This window comes from Stegodyphus dumicola, chromosome 5, assembly GCF_044657685.1.
Source record: "Stegodyphus dumicola isolate Sdum_Otavi_A_Nest chromosome 5, ASM4465768v1".
Lineage (NCBI taxonomy): Eukaryota > Metazoa > Arthropoda > Arachnida > Araneae > Eresidae > Stegodyphus > Stegodyphus dumicola.
This window is the reverse complement of record NC_140772.1, coordinates 203,053,204-203,075,772: the sequence shown is the minus strand read 5'-3', so window position 1 is coordinate 203,075,772 and position 22,569 is coordinate 203,053,204. Positions and strand designations below refer to the sequence as shown.

The 22,569-nt window shown below is 31.0% G+C and overlaps 1 protein-coding gene across 3 annotated transcripts in view; it reads left to right on the top strand.

The window, feature by feature from the left end:
• Positions 1-22,569, top strand: part of trx (histone lysine N-methyltransferase trithorax) — a 215,579-nt gene that overhangs the window by 500 nt on the left and 192,510 nt on the right. For all 3 annotated transcript variants that reach the window (XR_015041387.1, XM_085817559.1, XM_085817560.1), the window contains exons 2-4: positions 13,437-15,216; positions 15,829-15,999; positions 19,169-19,348. Coding sequence is in view for 2 of the 3 variants with exons in the window: in XM_085817559.1 (XP_085673685.1) it covers positions 13,437-15,216; positions 15,829-15,999; positions 19,169-19,348 (2,131 nt within the window). In the remaining variant the exon portion in view is untranslated. The remainder of the gene's footprint in view (positions 1-13,436; positions 15,217-15,828; positions 16,000-19,168; positions 19,349-22,569) is intronic.

Below are 22,569 nucleotides of genomic sequence, written 5' to 3'. Positions count from 1 at the left end.
GCATATAAAATATCTCTTTCTCACAGTGTTTTATATATCTGAATCATGTGTTGAGATTGCTTTCCACATCGTGTATTTACCCTGGAAACACTGATTTAAAACGAAATAACGAAATGATACACTTTGTATCATACACAGCAGGCTTAACATTTCATCAATTGAGTATCATTCTGTGTTTATTAAGGAAGTATGTGTAATAACGAATAATAAGTTTAACGTGAATTACAGTTTGTTATAATCAGGACGTTGATGTCATTTCTCTTGAAAAGTGTTATAGTGCTGGTTAGTAAACAATGCAGTTTTCGACTTCTCTTTATTAGAAAAGACAATCGTAGTCTGTCTTTTGCTGTTTCTATTCATGCAGTTTAAAGAAATGTTATCTGCTCGATGTTGTTTCTGTTTATAAAATTGATTTTCTGTTTCCATAATTTGATTTGCTATAATGCGTCTTGTATTGATCTGTTTTTGTTTCGTAAGTTTTATATAACTAAATCATAAGGGTGATCTAAATTGTTGGTTAATGTCAATAAGAATAATTTGTTTTATGTTGTCTCTATTTAAATGTTATATATATTAATGTTAATCTATATTTAATGTTAGGGAGCTTTTGGTGAGCAGTTTGGTTTATGATTTCTGTTAACCAAATCAGTGTTAGTCCTTTTTTTGTAAACATATATGCTGCATAAACATCCATATTTTTAAAAATTGCATTTATGTATACAATTTAAGGAATCGTACATGAACTCCAGTTTGTTCTGTTTTCAAAATTGATTTTCGTTTTGAGTTGCTGTGATGTATCTTGTATATCAGTTTGCATTTAAATAATTTGAAGTAGAACTATAACCATGTTTTCCTTATATTTAAGTGTTTCCTTCCCTCCCCCATTTCAATAATGTTTCATTCAATTTGATTTACACCTTTGTATGGATATGAGCCAGTAAATATGTTTAACATGTAACTACAGCTGAACGAAAAATAAACTTTAGGAGCTAAAATAGAAAACAATAAATTTTGGTTGCACTTTAGTTTCTAACTGTATGCAAGGTAAATATTTGACACTATAGGCATATACATAAAATTATAACTGCGTGAGTGATTTCAGAACTTTAATTAATTGTGATCAAGTGGTTAAAATTGTGACTATAAAAAGACTACTTTTATTATTTATTATTTTTACTTTTTTTATTTATTTTTATATTTATCAACATTTTCTATACTTTTTGTTGTTTAGTTTATAAAACTTTTTTTTTTTTTTGCTTTGTTTATAACACATACTTAAAATAATCTAAATAAAATGTATACATGTATTTTTCACTTTTTGAAAGGAAGGGGGAATGATCTAGCTACAGTGAAAGGTTTGCATGAGGCAAAAATAGGTCTGCCCTAGGACTTATTATGATAGGAAGGCATGCCTTTATGGAAGGTTTTCTGTGACATAGCATGTAGGAAAAACCATGAGAATACATAAGCAGCAAACCTGTTTACTTGAATTAAAATCCAGGTTAAACAGTCGTCATTCAGTGATCTTAATTTACTAGGTTACTAGTGAATCTAATATTACATTTTCTGAATTGAGCAGAAGACAGTTTTAGAAATGTCTGAATGCTGTTTTTTTACTGTGTTACGTACTTGGCCTTTGACAAGCATGTCTAAACTTATGATTTTTTTTTATTCCCACACCAACCGACAATATGTAAATCACAGATAATGAACCAGCAGATACTGGGCTTAACTGTAATAAAATGAGGTAATGTAATAATAACTGTTAATAGTTAGTTCATATTTATGTAACAAAAAGCAGGCAGATTTGTATGAAATTTAAAATATTTGTAAACATATAGCAAAACAAATCTTTTTAAAGCATTTACCAATCTGCAGGGAAATTATTGAATACCTTTAGAAGATCTTTTTCACTGTAAATTCCTAGAGATTTTAGTGCCAATATGGCAAACCTTTAGCATACCATGTGCCAATTTTTTGACAGATGATGAGTTCAGTTGTGTCATGGGGTTTTCATCCGCAGAGAACCCGTTGGCGCTTCGGGAAAGAACCCGTTGGCGGCGTTGCATTTTTACTCGCCAAGCTGATGAGCCGAGCCGTAAACGTGGTTTTTAGTGTATATAAATTCAAGTTAGCAGACCATGGTAGTAAAAATTCACAGATAATAAGTATGTAGATGTAAAATTAACAGGTTAAACGTGATATACGAAAATAAATTTGTATTAAATTCAAGTTAGCACAGAAAACAATGTATTAAACATATGGGTGTCTTTTTTTCATTTTGCCTGTTGATTGATGTATTTCGGTAAGAGCCCATGTAATAAATTAATAAATGCATGACCTTTAATACATACTTTTCAGTATTTTTTTTTTCAAGTTACTTGCATACAGCTTAAGGCATTTTACGTTGAAACAAATACCTGTCCTTTTTCATAATATATTTCACAATACAAATAACCTTCAACAGTAATCAAATTTTCTTCAGTAGCATTGTTGTTGTTGATAAAACTAGAACTTTATACATTTTAAAATTATTATAGGGCTTGGAAAACTCATGGTTCTGCGTGCTTACAGCTGTTAATAATTAAGAACATAACATGAACAGCTATGTTACAAATTAGCATTCACCTCTCCCGCCATATTTTCTTCCTTTGATCCCGAATTGACAAGCCGAGAACCGGGATCTTTCGACAAAAACTTTTTTAATTATGCGAAAATATTTCTATCTATTCGTTTTTAAAAAATTCAGAAAAAATAATAATAAGAGAAGAATAATATAAATCTCCAAATGAGAACAACGACAACCCTTCGCACAAGCGAATATGATGTATTAGCTAGGTTACCAGGTTTGCACTATTATAGCCAAAGTTGGCGATGTTTACAATTACCGGGTTCTCTGCGGAAGTGCTTCCGTGTCATGTAACTCGAGTCCTTTTTATACTGTCTTATGTTTATGGTTGTAAACAGTTAATACAGAACTATGTTTATAGAAGGGCTGTGGAGATGTAGTCGGAATCAGAGTTTTGGGTAAAAGGTGTCGGAGCTGGAGCCTCTAAAAACACATAAGACTCTTGACTCCATTTATGTTGCACAGTTTCAATTTGAAATGAAATTGAAGTGAACTGAAAAAAAGTTTAATGACACATTATTTTATTTATAGACTCTATACATTCATAATATTTAGTTATTTTCCATTTCATTAACATATTAATAAATAAATATAAGGCAGAACAATGGATGTGATATTTGTCATTATTCATTAAACTTATTCATTTAGTTACTTCTTCAGCTCATAGATGGCATCATTGTAGCATAATTCACAACAAGGAAAAGGAGCCCATGGCTGCTAAATGCATTAAATACTACAAATCTTATTCGTACCCATGCTATCAATCTCATTGTTAAGTTTAGGGTGGCAGCAAAGACTCCCAAAAGTTCTTAGAATTAGTTCTTAGTCCATTCTTAGGAGGCAAGCAGGAAAAAGAGCAATTATTGATCAAGCAACACAATGGGGGAGTACATATTTGATGATAAAGAGGTTGTTAGAATTAAGAACTGTTTTAGAAGATATAGATAAACCCTATTGTTTCACTAACAGAAAGACTGGAATGATCTTGCAGAATTGGACTCTTCTTTCTACACCATATGGAGCCACAAAGAAGCTATAATCTGAAGAATTAACAGGCTTGTTTCTGCGAGAATGGAAAAAATGTGATGTTTGTTCCTTCTAAAATGGGACGGCTTATTACAGAAGAAATCATTTCCTCAATGAAGGAAGAGAAACTAGTTTGCTAGACAATGAAGTCTTGCTAGGTTCAGTATATGTAGAACCAAAACACCGAATTTTGTTGGATGGCGAACAAATTAAAAAGGCAGAGAAAGTCCTCTATGGATTTTCACTAAGCGTGATTTTATTCTCAGAGCGATTAAGAGTATTGAAATCAAGACAGATTGCAGACATTGCAATTGAGTCTCTATCATCTTCTTCCATGGGTGAATTAAATTTTGAGAAATATTTGGATAATATTGTAAAGATTAAGGCAAAGCGAATGAAAGTAAAGAACCAAGAGACTTTAGATATAAAAATGAAAAGAAGTACGAACAAGATTTCTTCACAGCCCCTGAAGAAATAGAAAAATATGATCGCTCTTGCAAGACACCTCTTTTAGAATTTATACAGAGCTATCCTGAAAAGTTAAAAGAAGTAGCCCTAATAGTAACAGCTCTTCCTTCTACTGAAATTAGTGTAGAAAGACTTCTCAGCTCTGAAGTATATCAAATCAGATCTACGGTCTTTTGTCAAAGCTATACTGTTTCTTAGAAATTACTAATGCCAGTTTTCCCATTTCATAATAAATGCTAATTAATATAAATAATCTGCTATGTCATCATTTTTTTTTGTAGCATCTATTACTTCTTTTGTATTTAAAAAATAAGCTATGACACATGTGTATATGTTTACATATATATGAGAGAGTTGGAGAATAATTGCAGGAGCTGGAGTTGGACATTTTCGATACTGACTCCACAGCCCTTGTTTATAGTTATCATTAACTTTGCCACTCACACAAATTTAATTGTAAAATAAAGCACGTTTCCAGTAACAAGATTATTGCAAAAATCATAACATAAAATTAAGCAGTGAGGAAATAAAATATACAAAGAAAAAAAGAAATGCAAATATTAAATATGCATCCAACATTAACTCCCACCCTTGCCATTGCATTAACAATAGGTCATTCCCGATGCATTGGCAATGGTAAAAGTTTTACTATAGGTCTTTTAAAATAACCATGAACAGTTTTTACTGTAACTCTAAAATTGCCATTAATTGATTATTAGATGACAATTTATATCTGTGACAAACAATACATTTGTGGATAGAAGACTGAATAAGTTTCTTACCATTTACAATCCAATAGCTTTGCTTTAAAATGTTAGCTAGTAAACTGGGCCCTGCATGCATATAAGTTACATGATATTGTTTAACAAGCATCAAAATGGTTTACTTATTGCTATAAAACAGTCTCTATTACAGCACATAAACATTACTTACCACGACTTTTGAGCCTGTTTGAATTTTGCTAGTCTTTTAATGTTTGGTGTTAAATTTGTTACTGAGAGCAGTAGAGAATTATTTGAATTAGTTTTCACAACCTTGTTTTGCTTTTAATCGATTTCATTGATAAAAATACTTGTTCACGTCAGTATGTCATTCCAAAGTGGCATATATAATTTTTTGAAATATTTTACATGGCAATGAATGCCAGAAATTAATTAAGTTTGAAGCATTTTGTTCTGAGAAAAGCTCATCAAATTTCATTTTTAAGGATGAATTTGTTTTTAAATCGATCATTTCCAATTGTATGTGACTAGGCATCCACAAGTATGTTTTGTTTTGCTCAGCCAGTGAAAATAGGTTTATAAAGGTGAGAATGCAGTTTTCTAATGTAGCAAAATATTGAAATGACTTTCAAATGACTCTTACAATATCTTGAATTTTTCAATGTAATTTGATTAAATTGCTGTTATTCTCAACTTATTTGCTGTGCACTTTCAAACATGAAAATTGACTAGGTCCTCATTTTTTGATTGAGAGAATAACAGTTTTTATTTCATTTCAAATAAACTCTATTTACTAAGGAGGAGAAATTGTTTTCAAATATTTGCATGCCATCTTGATAGTAAAGATATTGAAAGGAAAATAGACAAAATTGCTCTATTAATGCAGACAGTTATAAGATGTACTGAGGAATTCTCTCTCAGGATGTATCCCAGCAATTGTAAGACCATGTCATTCTTGTACTTTCTTTTCTTTTGGATGAGTCATTGGACATACCTGATGTTCTACAGATAAATTTTTAAGAGAATTATTAGAAAATTTACAATTAGTTTGTAGTAAACTCGTCAGTGTATATGCTGACAGAATACCACAATGATAGTTGAAATCAGTGACACTGTAAGTTTGCATGAAAGGGTTGTAAATCGTCCCATACTATAATCTACATTTCATCATACACCAATATGTACTGCGTGCCAAAACTTTAAATATTGAGCATGTTATTTTGTAAAAAATGTGAATAAAATTAGAGCAAGAGAATTAAACAGACGAGAATTTGGAGAATATTGTTGAACTGTTAGATTTGGAATATGGTTATCTTAACCTTCATTGTGAAGTGATTGAAAGAATGGCTTTTCTAGAGGGCAGGTTCTGAGTAGATTATAAAAACTGAAAAATGTTGTTACTAATTTAGAACAGGAAAGTGAATTACCTCATAAAAGAACTCTATTATTTGACAACTGGCTATTTCATATTACTATCTCAGTGATCTAAATTTAAAACTACAAGGCAAGAATAAATTATTTCCTTAGTAAATAGTATCAGTTTATTGTTATGAATGTGGTTGTCTGAAGAATTGGTATGTGCATGTTTGACACATTTTAAAAATTTGTGCTCCTTATGAGGGAGAGCTAACTAGTTTTTTTTTTTAAACAAATGTTGCTCATTTGTAAGGTCAAGTTTATTATTCGGCCCTGTTAAATATTTAAAACAGAAAGTAGTATTCTGTGTGTCAATTTGACTTGAAAGTTAGATGCTGAAATTTTTTCATCAGGATCTAAATATTCAGTAATTTTAATGAATTACTGAACCTATCCGTTCTTCTGCAAACTGGAGAATTTGATCCTAAGCCTATTAAAAAAAAACACTAAATGTTTTTAAATAAATGAACTTTAAATCTCTTTAATGATGAGATGAATGTTCTTCAAAATGTTAATTCGGAGTGTAACAACATGAAAACAAATAAATAATATTCTTACCAGCAGTAAACAGTTTCTAAGGAAGAGGTCTTAGGCAGTTAATATTTTAGTGTTGGATTTCTCTCTTCAAAAATTTTACTATTGCAACAAGATCACAGAATTTTAAAATTATATAATTGTATATATTTATGAGTATTAATAATCTTCTTTATATGCCAAATGATAGCAATAGCTATTATTAAGTGCAAATGAGCATGGTCTGTAATTTTTGTAATAACCATTGTGGCTGATCTTTGGAATATGGTAACTGGTAGTTTGGCGACATTTTGGAAGCGATAAAGGTTACTACCTAGGACTTTGGTAATAATGTGAGAAGTACTCAGTTCCAATTACGCATTATTTTGTGTGAGGGAAATGAGAGATCATGAGATATGTCATGTGACATTAATGGACGAATTACAGTTCTTTAATCGGTAAAGGGGGGAATTTGGAAAACTGTAGTACTATATTATTTTGTATTAAGCTTCATTGTGTGTTGTGTGAAATAGTGGAAGTGTGCGTGCCACATAATGAAGATTATGTAAGTTAATATTTTAATCATTTAAGGATATTATTTTTATGCATTGTTCTAAATGTAAGGAGTAAATAAATTAATATGGTATTATTGGAAAATTGTTATTAGTAATGATTTAGTTTAAAGTAATTAGGATTGTAATCTATTTTTTATTAATTTAATGTATGTGCTTATTTATATTTTAAGTAGTGTTTTTTAATTTAATTATATTTTAATTTAATTATCGTGATTTTGTGAGTTATATGTTTGTAGTATTTTGGAATACGTTGAGTATTTTCATGCATTTTCGTGAAATTTTTCTAATTTATGAGAAAAAAAGCAGTGTACATGGATATAGTGAAGAGTGTGCACAATGCCATTTTTGTGCAATTCTGGGATGTTTTTTTAAGTAAAAATAAGTCGTTGCGTACATGGTTTAGTGATATTTTAATTAAATGATAGTTATTTTGTGAATTTTATGTTTGTAGGAATTTGGTATACGTTTCAGTTGAAGTAAACATGTATGGAAATAATTTAAATATTTGACACTAAGTATTTGTAACCATTTGTAATGTTTGCGGTATGAATTCGTTGGTGACGTTTATAATATAATAGATGATTTAGAGGTAAAAGTTTTTGGATATTTTATTTATTTTATACGTGGAAATGTTCATCCTTGGAAAGGGTATATACTTTTTCGTGATCAGGTAATTTCATATATGTGCTTTTGGTTGATCTTTGGATTTTGGTAACTTGGCGAAAATTTGGCGACCAACTCTGCTGCAGGAACCCCCCCTTTTTTTTTTTGCCGCCATTTTGTCTTAATGAAGTAAAGACATGTTTCTTTTCTTTTTATTTACTGAACACTTTTTCCAACAATCTACTAGCCGAATAACACTTATGCTAGAAATTTTATGAAACAAAACTGCTTAATGACAAATATTAACTGCAAAATTGCGAAAAAGTGCAGAATCGCAAACTCCTTGCCGCGGTTTTCAAAATCGCACATACACAGTAACCATGTACACGTCGACTTATTTTTACTTAAAAAAACATCCCAGAATTGCACAAAAATGGCATTGCGCACACTCTTGACTTTATCCATCTAAACTGCTATTTTCTCATAAATTACGAAAATTTGCACGAAAATGCAGGAAAATTTTGTGAATCTTTTAACTCGATAAAAAGCACATATATGAAATTACCTGATCGCGAAAAATTATATACCCTATCCAAGCATGAACATTTCCACGTATAATATAAATAAAATATCCAAAAACTTTTATCTCTAAATTTTCTATTATAAATGTCACCAGCGAATTCATAACAAAGCATTAAAAATGGTTACAAATACTTAGTGTCAAATATTTAAATTATTTCCATGCACGTTTACTTCCACTCAAATGTATACCAAATTGCTAAAACATATAATTCACAAAATAACTATCATTTAATTAAAATATAATTAAACCATGTACACGTCGACTTATTTTTACTTAAAAAAACATCCCAGAATTGCACAAAAATGGCATTGCGCACACTCTTCACTATATCCATGTTCACTGCTTTTTTCTAATAAATTAGAAAAATTTCACGAAAATGCATGAAAATTTTGTGAATCTTTAAATTCGGTAAAAAGGACATATATGAAATTACCTGATCGCGAAAAAGTATATACCCTTTCCAAGGATGAACATTTGCACGTATAAAATAAATAAAATATCCAAAAACTTTTTCCTCTAAATCAGGGGTCTCCAAACTTTCCAGCCTTAGGGCCATACTGATTACTCCAGTAAGTTCCGAGGGCCAAAACCATATTATCATTGTTGCCGGTGGTAAAAAGTGAAATAGTCCACTGATGAATAAAAAAGTCCGAAAAAGTACGCAACGTTTAAAAAAGGCTGCAAATCGGACTAAAGTCCGCAAAACAGCAGCACTGCATATTATTAATTTTCCTGTCATTATCTGTAATTTCTAGATTAGTCGTAGAGTACGAGCCATGAGGAGTAACGTGACACGACATCTGGTGGACACAAGCGGAAATAGGTAGTACCTTCCATCACTAACAGATGGCGCTAATAGCACGTACAGAAGTCAGTTCCTATGACACTGTTGTGGAATAAAATAGTGCATACCTCCTTAAAACGTGTTTAAGTTTAAGACATCTTTGTAACAGTATTTTGATTTGAATTGTTGCTTTTGTGTGTGATTTAGTAGTATGGAAAAGAAGCGAAAAATTGATAGTGAATGCAGAAAATTCAAAGATCAGTGGAACATTCAGTATTTCGTAATTGAGTCCAGTAACAAGGCGCTATGTTTGATTTGCAATGAAAGCATAGCCGTTCTCAAAGAACGTCATTATGAAACAAAACATTTTCGAAATTACTCAAAATATACAGGGAGTTTGCGGACAGAAAAATTCGAAGCTATGAAACGCGGATTGAAATCGCAGCAATCTTCATTTACAAAACTCAAAACTGAACAAGAGGCTGCAACTTGTGCCAGCTTTCGTGTGGCTCTTGAAATTGCAAAACGTGGAAAACCATTCACCGATGGAGAAATGATCAAAGAATGCATAATTGCAGTAGCCGAAGAAATATGCCCTGAAAAGGTAAATTTATTAAAAACTGTCAGTATGTCAGCAAACACTGTGGCTCGAAGGGTAGAAAACATTGCTGAAAATATATCCTCTCAACTGTTCGACAAAAATGGACATGTTGAGTGGTTTTCTTTGGCCTTGGATGAGTCAACGGATGTGTCAGATACTGCTCAGGTGTTGATTTATATTCGAGGAGTAGATAAAAGCTATGAAGTGCATGAAGAACTTCTTGATATGTATAGTATTCATGGCACAACTACTGGTACAGATATTTTTAAAGGAGTTGAAATGGCCATTAATCAAAAGAACCTTCGATGGAAAAACTTGAAATGTATTACAACTGATGGAGGCAAAAACATGAGTGGGAAAGATAAAGGAGTGGTCGCTCTTGTGTCAAAGGCTGTAGAAAATGATGGTGGTTCAAAACCATTAGTCTTACATTGTATCATTCATCAACAGTCCTTGTGCGGAAAATGTTTGGATATGTCTGAAGTTCTGAAACCAGTCATATCAACTGTTAATTTAATAGATCTTTTGGGCTGAATCACCGACAATTCCGACAATTTATTGAAGAGATTGGAGAAAATTACTTACCTTATCATACTGCCGTACCGTTGGCTTAGTTGTGGGAAAGTTCTTCAGCGCTTTTTTTAATTTCGAGCAGTGATCGAAATTTTTTTGAATGAAAAGCATCGCCCTCTTACTGAATTACAAAACAACGCATGTGGAAGTTAGCATTCTATGTTGATTTGACAAAACATGTGAACGAACTGAATTTGAGATTGTAAGGAGAAAACCAGCATCTTCCTGATTTATACACTAATATCAAATCATTCCAGAAGAAATTGATACTGTTTCAATCACAACTACGAAGTAAATGTTTTTCACATTTTAGAACATGTGAAATATTCAGCTACACCACTGAGACTGAGTTTCCTATTGATTTTGCAATCGAAACTTTGAGTGCTTTGAAAATAAATTTTGATACTCGTTTTTCGGACTTTGATGCCATTGCGAATCAAATTAAGATTTTTCAGAATCCTTTTGATACTGACATTGAAACCCTAGCCCCGGAACTTCAAATGGAAATGATTGATCTACAGTGCATTGATATAATTAAGAACAAATATCAAAACTCATCTTTGTTGGAATTTTATAAGAGTCTTCCACTGACACAATTTGATAATTTGCATAAATTTGCTCGTGGGCTGTTTTCTGTTTTTGGTACTACTTATTTGTGTGAGAAGACCTTCTCCAAAATGAAGTACACAAAAAATGTTTACAGATCTAAATTAACTGATGAGCATCTTAAATCTATTTTAATAATTGGTACAAGTAAAATTAGTCCACAGCTACAAACTGTTGTCAGTGGAAAATCTCAGTTACATAAATCTCATTAGTATTTCATATGTCATTATGCTTGTTATAAGTTATGTTTTTATATAAAATGTATAAAATGTTAGTTGGATTCATTTCAATAATTTGTTAGTTATTATGTACTGAAGTTAAATTTTCTGCATATTATACATGTCTTTACTCATTACAATTCTGTGTTTCTTTATCCAACTTATCACAAAAACAATAACAATAAGCCTACAACAATGTTATGAGTAGTTAGCCCATGACCATATCAATGTAGATGTCATATTAATAATTATTCAACATAAAATTAGAATACTTCAGTAAACTAAATTTAATTTGCTATAAAAAATATGTTCTCTAAAAGGAGTTTTCAAGTATGCTAGCTCTCCGCGGGCCGGACAAAATCTGTCCGCGGGCCGGATGTGGCCCACGGGCCGTAGTTTGGAGACCCCTGCTCTAAATTATCTATTATAAACCTCACCTACAAATTTTTAACGCAAACATTAAAAATGGTTCCAAATACTTAGTGTCAAATACTTAAATTCTTTCCATGCACATTTACTTCTACTCAAACGTATTCCAAAATACTACAAACATGTAACTCTCAAAATCAAGATCATTAAATTAAAATATAATTAAATTAGAAAACACTACTTAAAATATAAATAAGTACATACATTAAACTAATAAAAATTAGATACTAATTAATAACTAATTAATTAATTACTAATACTAATTACTTTAAACTAAATCATTGCTAATAACAATTTTCCAATAATACCATATTAATTTATTTACTCCTTACATTTAGAACAATGCATAAAAATAATATCCTCAAATAATTAAAAATACTAACTTACCTAATCTTCTACAGAATCTTGAGTGCATGGCGGATCACAAAATGTCCATTTTCACCAGATTTCTTGCACCGCCATTCAAACTTATTGGTAATATCCATCCTTTCGCACAATCTCATTTCATACCCACATGTTGGACATTCATACTTATCCGCAATTAAGCAATTCTTTTCAATTACACATAAACGCAATAAAAATTTCGGATTTACTTTATATAGGGCCATGGGATCCAAATATTTCACACTGTTTCACAGAACATAGAATGAAACTAATGCTGTACAGCAGATATTTTTTACAAATTTACCCCCTTTTCCGATTAAAGAACAGTGATTCGTCCATTAATGTCACATGACATATCTCATGATCTCTCATTTCCCTCACACAAAATAATGCGTAATCGGAACTGAGTACTTCTCACATTATTCCCAAAGTCCTAAGTAGTAACCTTTATCGCCTCCAAAATGTCGCCAAACTACCTGTTACCATATTCCAAAGATCAGCTGTGCTTTTTACCGAGTTTAAAGATTCACAGAATTTTTTTGCATTTTCTTGCAAATTTTTGTAATTTATGAGAAAATAGCAGTGTAGATGGATAAAGTTAAGAGTGTGTGCAATGCCATTTTTGTGCAATTCTGGGATGTTTTTTTAAGTAAAAATAAGTCGACGTGTAAATGGTTTATGTGTATGTGCTATTCTGAAAAACGCGCAAGGAATTTGCGATTGTGCACTTTTTCCCAATTTTGCAGTTAATATTTGTCATGATTAAGCAGTTTTGTTGCAATAAAATTTCTAGCATAAGTGTAATTCGGCTAAGTACATTGTTGAAAAAAGTGTTCAGTAAATAAAAAGAAAAGAAACATGTCTTTACTTCGTGAAGACAAAATGGCGGCGAAAAAAAATAGAGGGTTGCTGTAGCAGAGTTGGTCGCCAAATTTTCACCAAAAAATCACCAAGTTACCATAATCCAAAGATCAACCAAAATTGTCCAGCATAACTTTCTCTACCTTAGTACATATCTGGAGCATTTGACATCATTGGTCTGTCTGGGAATAAATTACAAACTAACTTCATGGTATTCTGTACTAGATTTAATGCTTTTTTCAATTAAGTTAAATCTGCAGTCTTTTGTTGAAGATTGCATTGGATATTAAAATAGTGTTAGGATGAACAAATTATAATATTTAGACAGGATTATTTGAAAATTGTCTAATATGTAGTTTGTAGGAAACTAATATTCTTATTTTAATATTTTTTATTTATAAGAGAGTGCCCTTTTAATTTTTCTAAATTATTAAATTTTTTTTAGGAGGAGGATTTTGAAGGCTTTACTCTGGAAGATCTTGCACAGGCTGAAGCTCTTGTTGCTGTTAAATTAAAACAAAAACAAGCTATTCATCGGTATTTAGAATCTAGCCAAGATTTATCTTCTTCAGCTGCATCAGAAATTGAGAAGATATTTTCTTCAGATTCTGATACCTCTACTTCTTCATCAGTTCGCCAAAGAAGAGGAATGAGAGACATTATTCGTAGATCTTATGACAAAATGTTGAAAGATGGGCTTTGTAAATCAAATGTAAATAGTGACAATGTGTATAGTGAGAAAAAGTGTAAGAAAGCTAAATTAAATATTAAAGAAGATTCTCAAGTTATCTGTCCTACTGAACCTATATCAAATTCGTTAGAATCAGTTGCTGTAAGTAATCAACCTGAAAACAATATTGCTAATAATAATAGTAAGAATGAACCTGTACATTCTTGTGAATCAAAATTATCAGAAAAACGAGCTATTGTTAGACATTTACTTGAAAAGGCTAAACATCAAGTGAAAAGTCGACGGAGGCGTAGGCGAAGCTTACGCCCTAATGTAAAAAAGAAATTTCGGAAATGTTTTATGTATTCATCAACAAGAAAATATTCAAAAGTTCAAACAAAATTAGCATTAGACTCTGGAAATGAGAGGGGCAAAAACAGCTTAAGGCATAAATCATATTCAAAAAAGAAACCGACTGTAAATTTGAGAGATGGAACAACTTGTGTAGGTATTGAAAATACTAATGTTGCTCATTCAGTCAAAACTGTAAAAAGGCCTCTTACTCCAAAATCAAAACGCTCTTTATATGTAGGACGTAAACGTTTCATTTTGCCTCCTATGAGTGCTCGTTCATCTAGAAAAATTATTCCTCGTAGACGATATATGGATGAATGTGATCAACCTAATACAAATGTTTTAGATGATGAAAGTCAGTTTTCTAGATCTTCATTAAGTGGGAGTTCTGAAACCATTTCTGCAATGGATGGTGGTAGTAGCCCAGATAATACTCAAATGGAAGATAACAGACATTCAAGAAGTTTGAAGAAAAAAGTAGGTCTTTTAGACAGACCTCTTGTGGTTGAAGGAAAACGACCTTGGAAGCCTAGTCTCAAAGTGCAAATGAAACTGTCTGAGATGAATTATGAATATCCTTTTGGATTGAAGAAGAACATTGATGGCAGTTCGGGGACTGGAACGTCATCTGGATCTTTTAAGGATATAATTAAGCCAGATATGGTAAGTAAGTATGCTGAAAAGATGGCTCAGAAAGCTAAAGAAAAGCCACCCAAAGTTGTAGAAAGTGTTAAGAGAAATGTGTTACATAATGTTAAAAATGAACCTGATAAGGCAGAAAATGACAGTTCAGATGTTTTAGAGGATGGGAAGAAACCTGAAGATAAGTTAGAAAAAGTTGCAGCAAAAATAGAAAAATTGCTCAAATCTCAGTGGGAAGGACGTCTGAAAGATCCTTCTGAAATGAAAGTCAAAATGTCATCCAATTTTGAATCTGCTGTAGCACAGTGGAAAAATGAGCAACAACAACGTTCAAGTAGCCAAAGAAGAACTAAAAATATCCTTCGTAAAGCTCGTTTGCAGTTAAAAAAGAGAAGTTTAAATCTGCGGACAAGGCAGTCAGAAAACGCTCCTGTGGTTGATGGTGTACATTTAGAGAGCAAAAATGAGAATATTCAAACCTTTTCAGAGAAAGGACCGAGTATTTTACCCAGCCTTCCTTCTGTGGATCAAATAGATGTGCCTTCCAAAAGTGCATTGTGTAAGATTTTTGCTACTTTTTAAAGTTTTGCATAGTTCTGTATGTTTCTAGTCATCACTATACAATAATATAATATTTCTAAGTGTGTAAATCAGTCTCTGTAGTTTTTTTTTTTTTTTTTTTTTTTTTTAAATTTTTAAAGCAAGAGTAATGTGTTTAGTTTGAGTAATGTTCTATAATTTTTCAGTGTAATTAAGTTAAAAGATTTTAGCACTATGCTTGTTGCTTAAATGTAGCATTTTAAGATTTTCTAATATATAATTTTCTGAAGATAGGGTAAATTTTTTATCAGACTGGAAAACCTCTCTAGCAACTTTTGATTATTTTTTGTGGGAAAATAGTGCCACACATCATTCAGGGTGGTGACTCACATAAGTTAATATGATCCATTTTTTTAGTCTAAGCTTGTGTCCTTACTCACTGGAATAATATTTGGGGTTGAAAATTAAAAGTTGTTCAAAGGCTTACCAGTTTGGTAATTGAAACAAATGAGTATGAGTCTTAATCAATTTGTGTGTAATATGGTAAAATTTGCGCATAATTTAAATTCAAACAACTATTTCTTGTTAAGAGATGTTTATATTTTATTTGTGATTTGAATGTTTTTGCTAGGTGCTTCAAGTGGCAGCGACTGTGCCTCTTCTGTTGGTTGTGCTGTATGTGGTTTCGCAAAGCTTCATTCTAATGCTGAAAAACTTTATGACCAGATAGTGTGTGAACCTTGCAACAGATTTTTTGAAAGCTTTGCTAAGATGCCTAAACAGTATTTTTGTACTAAAGATGGTAAATATTTTATTTTGTGTGATATAATTTTTCATTTCATTCAAATAGTGCTTAAATGTAATATTATTTGGGGGTGAATAATTAATAGAAATGATGTTATGAAAGTTTTGCACAGTTAAATCCTTTTTGTTTGGTTTTTATGTGTATGAGTGGCTGTGCTGTTGCATTTATGTAATTTATGATAATTTTGTATTAACTCTTAAGAGCCGTTCCCACTGGGGTTTATCTGAGTTAACGACAATAACTAATGTAGCTGACCCATCTCCAAAACCTGTTTTTTTCCCCATAGGACAGTGAGTTGAAAAATCTTAACTGCAGGCATAGCGAAGCTAGTCGACTCATGGAACTGACTCCATTAGCTCAGTTAAACCCCAGTGGGAACAGCTCTTTAATGATTAGAATGGGTTCTGAAACGACTGATACTTGTAGATTGACTATATGATTATGTAGTATGCTTATGTTCCTTTTACCCGTTTTATAGGCTGAAAGGACATGGTGAAATGTTAGGCTTGATATCATTGGACATCTAACTTTTTTAAATCTTTAATGAATTAGTGTGTATGTGTTTTATGCCCTATAGGAAAAATTTTGTGCTTTTTATATCTGTGAGTAAAGTAGTGGTGAAAATGGTTAGTTGTGGGACTAGTTTTAAGGTTCTGCTATAGAAGTTCTTGGATTATGTACTTTGAAAAAATTATAGTCATCATTTTTATTTCTACGTTCAATGTGTATGCAATTTCTTTAGGCAATTTGTTTTCGTAACATCTGAAAGAAGCAATTGTTCTGCATGCTGTTTTAAGTTTCTAATTGTCATATTTTAGTTTTGTTGAGCATTTTTATTTCATTATCTTAGTCAATGTAAGAAAACTTTCTGAAAGTGGTAAAAAGCTTAAAATATTATTATCCAATTCTTTGGTTTTTAGGTCAGATTTTTTTATTATTGCATTTATCTCTAATATTAAACAAATTAACACTTGTCCTTGTAATCCTAAATTTAATTAATTTAACTTTCCAAAGATATCAGCTAAATAAGCTATACATGCATACCATAATTCACTAAATAAACATTTTTGCAATTCAAATTTTGAACCGCAGAGAAACATTGAATTTGTGATTGAAGTTCAAAAAGACAGTTTAAAACTTTGCCTCTGTGTAACCCACCTTACTTTGAAATGGAACAAAAGTGTTTCATGTTCACTGCCCATCTCTTGGCATAAATCATAAATATTCTTGAATTTAAAGCTTGGCTTTTAATAAAATTAACAAATTTCAGAGCATGATTCAAAACGATTTTTAGGTTTACAGGGATTGTTTTGGCTACTTCACTATGAATAGAACAATGAGCAAATTTAGTTTCAGGTGTGACTTTCTTTATTTGAGAAATAACACCAGAATGTTTTTTTGTTAATGCTTGGGCTCTTTAACTGTATACAGCAATGCACTTATTCTAAAGAATATCATTCTCAGGCATGAAACTGTCAATTTAAAAATTTTGCTTGCAGTTGTTCTATCATGAAGATATTAACAAAATCAATACTCTTCGACAGTTCATTTATCTTCGAAATGTATATAAACTAATAATTGAATGAAGTTCGTTATATGAGTACTTTCATCCCACTGCAATGCGAAATACTCGCTGTGTTTTATTTTTTTGAATAAGTGTCTCTTTTATGGAATTTGCCATTTTATGAATTAGTCGACTTATGTATGATTTGATAATGGAGTATTATTAAGTTCATTAGCCTTTTTTTTGTTGAATAATGTTAAAGCAATATCTTTAGCTGCTGGTCATATAAGGTTTCCTCCAGTAGTGCAAACCTGTTGTCTTGGCAGTTCTTAGGCTTACTAGGTAACTAGCTTCCAAAGCTTTTTTACTTGAAGTAACAAAACTCTTCAGTGCTTGTTTACTATTTTTGAACTCTGATAATTTCCTTTTAAAATATTCTTCAGATTTATCCTTTAAACTGGCATGCTTAGATTGAAGATGTTGTTTAAAAAATGATGGTTTCGTAACTTGATTGGATGATAGTTCACAGCAAACACATTGAGGTTGAAGGTCCATTTAATCTTCATTTCAAATAAACCCAAATAATAAATAACTTCCATTATATTTTCTATGAACAATTTTTCTTTTCAATATTCTTAGTGCTAGTAAATTTCCTGGATCCATCACTTATGAATCATCACTTTAGTCAATCCTAGCCATTTTTCGATTCTGAAAATCCAGATTTGTTTTATTATTTTTTCACAATTATTTAAATGCACAATATATTAAAAGTTCTTAAAAAACCAATGACAATATTCTCAAATCGTGCAGAAAAGTAAGGAATACAAATAATAGGAGCCCAGAAATGGCAGGGACATGAAGTGTAGACATGTTAATAAATCAATCTACTCTAAAAGAATTAATGTTATCTTTACTGTTATCTTTTTTTGAGAACTTACTTTTATTTCTTATTAAATACAATATCCATTCTATTACTCCTTTTAAAATCATCATTTATGACAAATTTTGTTATGTGTATGGCTAAGAGCATATTTGTGAAATCAGAAACAGATTATTTTGCTCTGTGAGTGGCTATTGACCTTGAACAAAGCTCAGATCGCATAAATTTATGATTGTTAGATAAAAAACTTAAATAGGATGTGGGGTTTCTCAATTTTTGAATTTAACAGTTAGAAATACTTTCTTTTTTTGCATACCACCTATTTTTCTCTTGCGTACCACCGGCTGAGAATCGCTGGTATAGGGTGAAAACAAGAGGTAGTATGTCAATAATTTTTTTAATTTCAACATCGTTGAAGCTCAGTTTCATGAAGATCACATGAAATTAGAGCACACAAAATGGGTGAAATCAGTGGCAATCATGTGGAATGGTAAAGCCACAGGATGATGTATTTCATATTTAGTGTACTATCAAATTTTGTAAACATGTTTCATTATTGTTATGCTTTTATTTTGATGTATGTACATGAATTTTACACTATTCTATGCTTATTTTTAATTCACTCTTACGTAATATGAACTTGCTGTTCATACTGCATTTCTCTAAAAACATTAATCTTGTTTAGTATTCTGAATTTTTACAGCTTCCAAATTCAGAAGTGTAAAGTTTTGGAATATTCAAAGTCTTGATCTGCATATAATATTTTCCCCTCTTTCTTTAAGGAAACTGTAATATAGATGGTTCAAAAGAAACTGTAGCTCGTAGAATTTCTAGTGCGAGATGTAAAGCATGTTGGCTGAAATCGTGTATGGAAAAGCTAACCATTTCGTCTTGTCTGAGGGATCAACTGATCAAATATGTTCCACGTCTAGATATGCCTCCACATAACCCTCTGATTAGAGGTTAGTTTCAGCTTTTATATTCATATATTTAGTTTTTTGTAAAATAATTTCCTAGAACCAATTTTAAATTAAATTTTTCATGTTGTTTTTAGACAATAAAATTTGTTTTCGTATGCTCAGTTTCTTAAAAATAAATAAATACATATATTCATATATATTACTTTTCCTTTATTTTTAAAGCCTTTAAAATTTCATTTTCAATTCATTTTTTGCCTCAATATGTAATTTTAGATCATTTAATTAAATTAGCTTTTACACTTCTATATAAGCTATCTTGAATGATGGCTACTGGCTTAATATTGATTCATGACCACGTATTTCGAATAAGTTACTAAAATAAGACATTGGGAATTTTTGAGAACTGTTTCAACACTGAAGGGTACTATATATACAAAATCTTTACTTTTCAGATGCTATTCAATATAAAGTCAAATTAGCAAAATATTCATTGTATTTTACAAAGTTAAACGCAGAAAGTTCCATTTTTATATTTAAAATGAGAAGTTTTTAATAATTAATATTTTAAGACCTTGTTTTACTCAGTATGGACTGTTATCAACAAAATGACTAACATTCATTTTGCAGTTGCTCTGTAATTTCTAGGAAATGATCAGTTTTAATGTAAAAATATATTTTTTAATGTGATATTAGTCAATAAATTTGTTTGCTAACAACTGCAGTAATCAAGATCATGAATCACTGGTAGCTCAATCTTAGTTTCTGGGTAACCTGGCAATTGAGCTGGCTGCATGGGTGTTTCTGTGGTTTTTCCCCGTTCTAATATTTATCAATACAAAGCCATGTTCTTTTAGAGAGTTCTCATTGAAAGCGTGTTCCCTTCTGCAGATAGTTCTGCTGCGCTTTGCTATAATAAGTAATGCAACTTTTGTGTATTTATCACATTTGAGAATAAAACAAAACAAATATTTTATTTATTGTACTTATTTCTGTACTAGGGGAGCACATATAAATATTTTATATTTTCAGAAGCTTCCTGTCTGTGTTTTCAAAATGTTATATAATTTTCAGTCTTAATTTGAGGTAGTTTGAATTTGAAGTTCAAATTTTTAAATATTTAAAGTAATAAAGCATGTATCCACTAAAGCAAGTTTGGATAAATATTTAAGAAAACAAAGCTTATCGTCAGCTCTATCAAACACCATGTGTAATCAAATTGGAAGAGAAAATAACAACTTTAATTTGTCATTGATTTTGGGGGTGATTAGACACAAATCCCTCTTTTTCAAGAGTAAAAATATATTTCCAAAATGGGAGAAGTTATGACCATATTTATATCAAAAGCAATGGGTGGAGCAAAGCAAACACAAATGCATTGCTATCTATGGAGGAAAATCCCAATGAAATGTTAAAAACTATTAATTAAAATTCGAAAAGTGTAAGAAGGATTGAATTGGAATTTATGTAATTAACTAAATAAGGTAAATTTGTGTAAATATGAAAAGCTTCAAGAAAATTCAATTCATCAACTGAAAGAGCTTTATAAGTAATTTTTGCTGAGCCAAAGTAAAAAATTATGATTAAGTTTGCAACTATAGTTGTTTATCAAAGATTTGTTCATTTCTGCTTATTGGACATAAGATTTGTGTTCCATAACATGATATTTTAATTCTTTTTTAATCTGATTAATATATTCCAAACCATAGTGACAAAATATTATATAAATTTCAAAACGATTTGAAACTCATTTTTTAAGAATTTATGCAACTATATAATTAATAGAAGGATGGAATGGAATGGGGACAATGTTAATGTTATTTGTAACTGCAAAATGTCTTTGATGGCATGATGAAACGTTTTTTGAAGGCTTTATCATGGCAGAAAATCTTCTGTTAGTGTGAATGAATTTGAAATAATCCAATTCATTTAAAAGCAAAGATTCTGAAGAACACAGTCATTGAGAATGCAATATACAGAAGATAAAAAAGAAGCCATCTCTTGTTAAGCTGCATAACATGATTTAGCATGGGGAAGCAAACAGAAAAAGGTTTACAGTAAACAGCAGTGCTGAAAGTCAGATTTGCTGTGGATAATTAGAATGTCAAAGAAAGGAAGAGAACCATCAGATTCAATTTCAAGGTGAATTGGGTGGCTGGATCAATCAAATTCACAACAGAATTAAAAAAAAAAAAAGTTAAATCATCTTGATTACCATAAAAAATATATGAACATGTCATCTACATATCGAATCAGACTTTAAAAAAAGTAGTTTTTCAAATAATTTGGCTTCAAAATAGTGTCATTATTAGTTGGTTTTAAAAATGTCAGCAAGTACTGGACTGAGAGTACCCATAGCTAATGAACTTCATTCACCTGCACTATTTTGTGGTCAAATTACTGCGAAAACTATCTTTTCAGGTTTAAATTTTCTGTGTAAATGACATAGTGATGCTTTTTGACGGCAATAAAAAATATTTAAACAAGATTTATTTATTATGAATTCGATTATTCGAGCCATCCAGTTTGTGTTTAAAATTGATCTAGACCTTTCCTTTCTTTTCTTTGATATTCTAACAGTGAGTGAATTTAATTTCAGCATAAAATATGTTCTTTCTACCAGTTTAGAAGATATGTGCTAAAAAATTCATCATCCAAAAATAAATATTTAACTACCAACCTGGTTGTGCTTCTTCTAAAATTCCATTCGACCACTACAGTGCAATTTTCAGTCACCTACACAGCAGTTTTTTTGGCCATGATTAAAAAGTGAATTGTCATCTTTCCTAATCAAGCTCTCATCTAATATCAAGTTATATACAGCAAAATAAATCATCACATGTATGTATATATATATATATATATAAGCTTTGTAAGGGGGTTATGATCTTTTAGCAATGGTAAGAGAGGTGCATGAAGTGAAAAAGTATAAGAACCACTGTATTAAACTGATGTGTTTGAAAACAAATGAGTAACAAGTATCTTCTATCATGTGATGAAAGACTTCTCCTTTTCGACAGCAATGAGGGAAGTGCTCTTTTGCTTAGTGGTATGAAGCAGTGACAGAGACAAGAAGCTTAAAAGTTTGCGGATTTTATCCCCACATTTTGAGAATTTTGTCTTTCTGCACTTGCATGAACTATTTTAATCTTTCCATCATTTTAGTCACATGAGTTACTCATTTTTGACTTTTTCACCTATGGGGGAGCCTGCGTAAATTTAGCGCCTATTTTTGTTACATTTGCAAAAGAGGCCTTTGGCATTAT